This window comes from Mercurialis annua, linkage group LG3 (assembly GCF_937616625.2).
Source record: "Mercurialis annua linkage group LG3, ddMerAnnu1.2, whole genome shotgun sequence".
In the NCBI taxonomy this organism is placed as follows: Eukaryota; Viridiplantae; Streptophyta; class Magnoliopsida; order Malpighiales; family Euphorbiaceae; genus Mercurialis; species Mercurialis annua.
In genome coordinates, this window is record NC_065572.1 from 60983447 (window position 1) to 60990425 (window position 6979).

The 6979-nt window shown below is 30.5% G+C and overlaps 1 protein-coding gene across 1 annotated transcript; it reads left to right on the plus strand.

Annotated features, from left to right (window-relative positions):
• Nucleotides 1-4913: 4913 nt before the first annotated feature.
• On the plus strand, nt 4914-6038 carry LOC126671618 (zinc finger protein GIS3). The gene has a single exon (XM_050365400.2). It carries the CDS (start codon nt 5025-5027, stop codon nt 5904-5906), a length of 882 nt encoding a protein of 293 aa, XP_050221357.1. The 5' UTR covers nt 4914-5024; the 3' UTR covers nt 5907-6038.
• Nucleotides 6039-6979: the final 941 nt, after the last annotated feature.

Below are 6979 nucleotides of genomic sequence, written 5' to 3' on the forward strand. Positions count from 1 at the left end.
ATTAATCCATTTTAAGATCCCTCAACTGGATTTTGTTTATCTAGTCCCTGAATTTTTATTTGGGTTTATTTGTTCCTTTAATTTTACATTTTTTGTTTATCAGATCTTCTGAACTTTTGTTTGGACTTATCTGGTTCTTTAACTTTATATTTTTTTATCCGGTCCCATAATTTTATTTTATTTTTTTTATCCGGTCCTTTAACTTAACATTTTTGAGAATATGAGAAAGCAAAAAATCAAAATTCAGGGATGAATAAGACCAAATGAAAATTTATGGACCAGATAAACAAAAATTGTAAAAGTTAAAGGACTAGATAATATCAAATAAAACCAGATAAACAAAACTCGTAAAGTGAAGGGACTTTAAAATGGATTAATCCAATTTATCATTTATCTATACCAATATCATTTGACACATGCACTCACGAGTTTATGCAGATGTGGATTCAAACTAGACCCTTGGTTATGGAAGTAAGTATTGATTAATTAGCGAATCCAACGGTCCAATCAAAAAGTTAACTAATGAGAGATTAGATTAGACTTGATTAGATTCATGTATATAAAGATTTGTTAAGATTTTCTTTTGCTTATATGTTTAAATTTGACTTAATTGAAAGAATTAGGCTTTAAATAGAGCACACATAAAGAAACCAGAGACATTGTGGGTCATGCTTTAGAGTTGTGATCAAGACTTTGTGAGGAGATATAGAGAGCTTTTGAACCCTAATAATGCACAACAATAATAATTATTAATATTAATAAGTAGGTCTTTGAAGTGGGTTTTTCACAAGCTAAACTATATAATAAAATTATATTTAATAAGTCTATTCTCAATTGATCTCTCTCTTGTAGTTAGTAAGATTCGGAGAGATCTCTCAAAAAGAAAGAAAACTATATAATAAAATAGATTTCAACGTCAATCACGCAAACATCTTAAACATTTATTCAATATTACGTAATGGTAGGTCCATTAACCATAGTTGTAAACACCTGAACATTCATTCATTTTTTACATGTTCAATTTCATGAGTCATTTCTTATTAATTAACTACCAATTCATGCATTATTCTTCAAAGACATAGTGTTAAAATAATCGTTATGTCAAATAATTTTAAATATGATGATACAAATTGTAGTTGTTTTCCTCATTTTTATGTGTATAAGTCTTCGGTAATATTGTATTGATTTCTCATTAATTTATCTAAAATTAATTAATATAGAGGTACAATCGAATTGAGAATTCACTAGTTACTCATATATATAGTTGGTTCAAAAAATACCGAAAGATCAACCTACTAAAATCAATTATCAAATCAATTTGACACATTAATATACTTTTATCCTTTATAACTATATATATTTATAGTAATACTTTTATTTTAAATTAAGAATTGAATTTTTAATATTATACAATTAATTTTGTCAAACCATATCGATCCTAATTCTTAAATATTTTATCAAATCTAAGATTGATCTCCTTAAATAAAACTTAATGGAATTCAAGCAGAATTTTATCATATAAAATTTTGAATCTAGTCGGCGATAAAAAAAATTAGAATCTAGTCTAACTCGAACTTAACTATGTTTCAACTCGGCTCAATTCGATCTCACTCCTAAATAAACTTTATATTTAAAGACTAGACAATTTATAAGAAAGAAGAGTAAATTGTTTAATTATGATTTGTTATTGATCAATGAAGTATATATCCAACTCACTTCATGTCATCAATACAATGACATAATCTTAATTTAATGATCCATATTTAGTCATTAGTGTTATTCCCTTAAAAACAAGTTAAGCACAAGAAGCCAAGCTAATAAGGTGAAGCTTCTCAAACATAAATTGATCACTTCAAAAACACATTGTAGAAAAAGTGGATTAACTATAGTATATAATTGAAATTAGGAGGAAATAAATTAGAAGTAGCATGGATCATGTGAAACATGAATATCTAGACTAGATACGAAAGGCAAATAGGATGGTGACACGTGGGTCCATCAAGAAGTGGTTAAGTTAAACGGTGTTTAGTTTAGATAGTATGAGATGAAAGTATTTATGTTTTTATGTTATCATTTGACTTCCTTTAGTTTTGTCTTCTTTGGTGGTGGGTGATGGTCGGCTCCTAGCTAACTATTTTAACCCACCGAAAGAGTTCTAATTTGTTAGGGGTTTAAGATTGCATCATTTATTATAGAAATGTAGTATGGAATTATTATCAATTGAGTTAATAAATAAGTCTTATAATTCACTATTAATCCAACAATCAAACAACTCATCAATCACTTCCATAAACCCTAAAAATATTGAAACAACTCATGAATGATAAAAAAAGAGTAAAGGATATTTAAAAAAAAAAAGAGTAAAGGATATTTAAAAAAAAAAACTTGTAGATTCTCCAAATCTACACATAAACCCATAAACTATTTTTGGATACAGTTAAATCGTCATACTTTTTAAATTGAACAAATAGACCCTCTAAATTTAAAAATCGGACAAATAAACCCTTCCTTTAAATGTGGCAGTTAACAGAGTCAGATTTATTTAAAAAAAAGGTTCAAAAATGACCTTTATATTTGCATTATAATTCAAATTAATCCTTTAAAAATATTTTATCACTAAACAAATTAAATTAGAGATCAATTAACACTTTTTTCTTTTAATTAAAAAAAGAACGACCTCCGCTCGACTAGCGGAGGTCGTCGGAGGAACAGACGAAGATTGGTCAACCTTCGATTGTTGAGAACAGACGAAAGGTCTATTCTCAAGCCATCGTTGTTTGTTCGGCGGCAATTGTTTGTTGCCGGGTTGCCGGGGAATGGCGACCGGTGGTTCAATTTTTTAAATTAAAATTTAATTAGATCATAATTATATTTAATTATATTTAAATTGGTAAATATTTCAAACATACCACATATTTTTGAACCTTTTTTTATACGTTTATAAGTGACACGTCAGCTATTAACGTTAGTTCCTAACTTTGACGGACAAAAGGGCGTTTAGTTTCAATTTAAAAGGCATTAGGACTTAATTGTGCCGAAAAGAAATTTAAGAATTTATGTGTACTTTTTAGAAAACTACGAGAATTTATTTTTTTGGTATTTTTTGCCTAAAAATATAACATATTATATAAACTTTTATGTATAATTCACACTAATAGAAAATAGAAAAAACATACTTCTATGTATGATTCACACAAATAGACATCTAGAACTTGCATTAAATAACAATTTTTCAAATTCTAAACTGAAAAACTACTCTCTGATTTTGTATTTAAATGTCTGTATGGTAGTAACATACTAACATGTGAAGCTGCAAAATATTGCACAAAAAAGAATTGAATATAGTAACTAAAATATAATTTTATGCTCTCATTTTCTATTGATTGAGTTGAGACTGAGCGAGAAAGTTGCAGTAATGTAGTAATATGTTAGGGCAGTGGAGTCAGCATGCAGAGACATGGGCTTCACGGCGTTCATTGGGGATCGTTCCACTATAACATTCATCTGCTAAATTACATATATATTCACAAAAATACCCTCTTTTTGAACCATTTATTTTCAGTGACACAGTAAAAAAAAGTTAATAATTGAAGATAGAAAATATGATAATCAATTCAAACAATAAAAAACAATTGATGACAGACGATTAAATATATAATTATTCATCATTTAACTTTATGCAATGCAGCCAACTTATATATTAAATATTAACATTTAAGAGAATATTAATCATGTTTAAATAACTAAAAGCAATTGGATATTCTAATGGCAAATGCTGGCTTGAGGCTTGCTTTATTATAAAATAATAATGCCCAGACCAATGTATTTTAACTAGGTATGTGTCACGTACAAAGTGGGTAAGACAATAACGACTATTAGTTAATTAATTTATAACATGGATATAAACTTGTTAACTTCTAATTGGCTACTTAACTATATAGTTTTCTTATGATCATCTATTATCATCAAAATAAAAATAAAATACAATGCGACCCAGACCATCATTAACACTGGATAGTCTATGAACTAAAATAGTAAAATGTACTCCTCCCATTTTTTGTGCAATTATTTTAAAATAAAATAAAATTATTTCAGTTAATTTTTTAATTAGATTTAATTCAATTTCTATAAGAAATTTTTTGAATTAGTTTTACTTCTAATATCAAATTGTATAAAAAAAAACTATTTTTCTTATGATTTCAAATAAAATTCAATTAAATCAGATTGATTTGGTTTATTTGCTTTTCACATAATTTGGTTTCTTTTATTCTTTGATTTTCACATAATCATAAACTTAATCGTAATCTTTGTTTATAAACCGAACCCGTCACATTTAAATGTACTTTAAACATAAACGCATAAATAGATACCATCTAAATAACTTAATTATAAAACGATTATCAAACCATATAGGTCGATGTGGTGTAGACGAGCCCCAGGAGCAAACCGTTGTTTCTCGTTCCATTATTTTAATCAAAAAATAAAAAAGAAATAAAATATTATCAATGCAGCCTTTAAATTTGTATTTTAAAATCAAATAAATCACTTTTACTTTTTAGTCACTTACATTTCAAAATTTATAACTCAAAGTCAAATAAATTATTTACAACTTTTTTAATTAATTAGATCTTAAAATCTATATTTCAGAGTCAAATAACTCATGCGTTTAACTTTGAGGTATACAGATTAGGGCTTATGTGATTTAAATTAAACCCCAAGAGTCGAAGACACAAGTTTTGTAATCCAATTAATAAAAAATTTAAAAGTAATTTATTTGATCCGAGACAAAAAAATCGAGGGTCTTATCGATCCTTTATTCAAATAAAGTAATAAAGGATGAAGAAAAGAGAGGAATAGAAGAGAGACAAGTGCAATCTGAGTGTTCCTATATACCCTCTCAAACTCTTCCTTTCTCCTTGGGATGTCCGCAACCATTCCCTTTCTCTCTCTACTTTCTCTCTCTAACGTACCCCATTTTTTTAATTTAATAAATTTAATCCCCTTATTATAAATACACCCCACTCATGCAACTTCTTCTCTTACACTACACCACTCTCTCTCTCTCTAAACCAAAAAAATATTCACACTCATTTTTTAGTTTCTGTAACCTAATAATCTGCTACTATATGGAACAGCTCCTAGAATATAATCAAACTAAACCTAACTCAACCACCACCACCCGCTTAAAACTCTTCGGCATCAGCGTCTCCGATCAAGATGATCAAGAACTTTTTATAACAGACTCCGTTAAAGTACCCTCGTCTTCTACTTCACCGGACGCGGCTTCTTCTTCAGCCACTGTAACTAATAATTCCGAGAGTTGTAATAATAATAACGGTAATAACAGAAAATATGAGTGTCAGTACTGTTGTAGGGAGTTTGCTAACTCACAAGCTCTCGGTGGCCACCAAAACGCTCACAAGAAAGAAAGACAGCAACTTAAACGAGCCCAAATGCAAGCTACGCGTAACGCCGCCGCGGCTGCGGCTGCTGCCGCTTCTTTTGGTAGGAACCCTATGATCTCTGCTTTTGCTCCTCCGCCTCATCTTTTGACTCATGCTGGCCCTGTTATGGTCCCCGCTGCTGCCTCTTCTTGGGTTTACTTGCCGCGGCCTACTCCGCCGTTTCATGTTTCGCATGGCTGTGGTTTTCCGGGAGGCGGCGGTGGTGGCGGAGGTGGCGGCGGGTTTGGTGGTCGGGGTGTTGGTGGATTGCCGTATAATGGTGGTGATATGGGATTTTCTAATGGGCCACAGCAAGTTCAAAGTAAAGGTTATAGTGCGAGATTAGATGGGCTTAATGGGCCTACTTCGTTGAGTAAGTTTACCCAAGGTGATGGTGGGCCTACTTTTGATGAAGCATTGGGCTTGGACTTACATCTTAGTCTAGCACCTGCCGGTCCTTGATACGTTCTCACGTCGAGTTTCGACATTTTTCGAATCCGATCTATTTTGTACATTTTTTAAACATTATATTCTATTTATTTATTTATTTTGTGAAATATATGAAATTGACTAGTTTAGGAATTATTCTTTTTATTTTTGTCTATTTTTTTTACTAGCTCGACTTTATACAAATAAACCATTTTATTTTCCCTCAAACTAACTAATAAAGTAAGGGAATATTCGCACATATAGAGTTGAAATTAAGGTGATCCTAAAGTCCTAGATTCCAAGTCTATGTGAGTAGTTTTCTTATGTATATTCTTTTTGGCCATTGGCGATGAGGGGGATGGGATGCTATAGGAGGGTATGCACTAATATATAGTACTATTTTATTACTTTATTTATTTTTGATATAATATATTAGTGATGCCTGAATGCTTTTAAATCTGTTACAATAGTGCTTCAACTTTTTTTTAAAAATTGGACAAAGGATCAATTCACCCCTTCAACTTGGCATAAAATATCAAGTTACCGAATTAACCAGATCATCAAAAAGGTCATCCCCTAGTCGCACCTTCCGGTATGTGTTACACTTTTCAGTACGCAATAAAAAAGGTTACACAACCCTTAATATTTTATTTATTTTTTAAATGTTTTTTCAAATTTCAATAATAATCCTACAATTTTAAAAATCTTCTTATTTCTTAAATAAAATTTTAAGGACCGTTTTTGCCCTTCTTTTATTTTGAACCTTTCTTCCCCATTTTCTCTTTCTACTGCCGATCATGTTTTCGTTGTCCAAACCGTCGTCCTCTGCCATCCAACTCACTAAAATCCTCTACAAACCGACAAACTCGTGTCTATTCGAACCTAACCGAATTCGAACAGACAAACAATCGTATGTTCAAATCCAGTTGAATTCGAACAGACTTGCTTTGAGAAGACGATGGGTTGGCATTGAGAAGCAGCGATGAGGCAAACGGACAACCTCAGTGAAGAATAAGGAAAAATAAGCAGACAAACGGCGGCATTTAGATTTAAATTTAATTAGATTAATTATAGTTAATAAAATTATTTAATTAGGTTTAGTTAGT

Coding starts and splice junctions, on each gene's coding strand:
- LOC126671618 (XM_050365400.2), top strand. CDS start 5,025: ATGCAACTTCTTCTCTTACACTACACCACTCTCTCTCTCTCTAAACCA.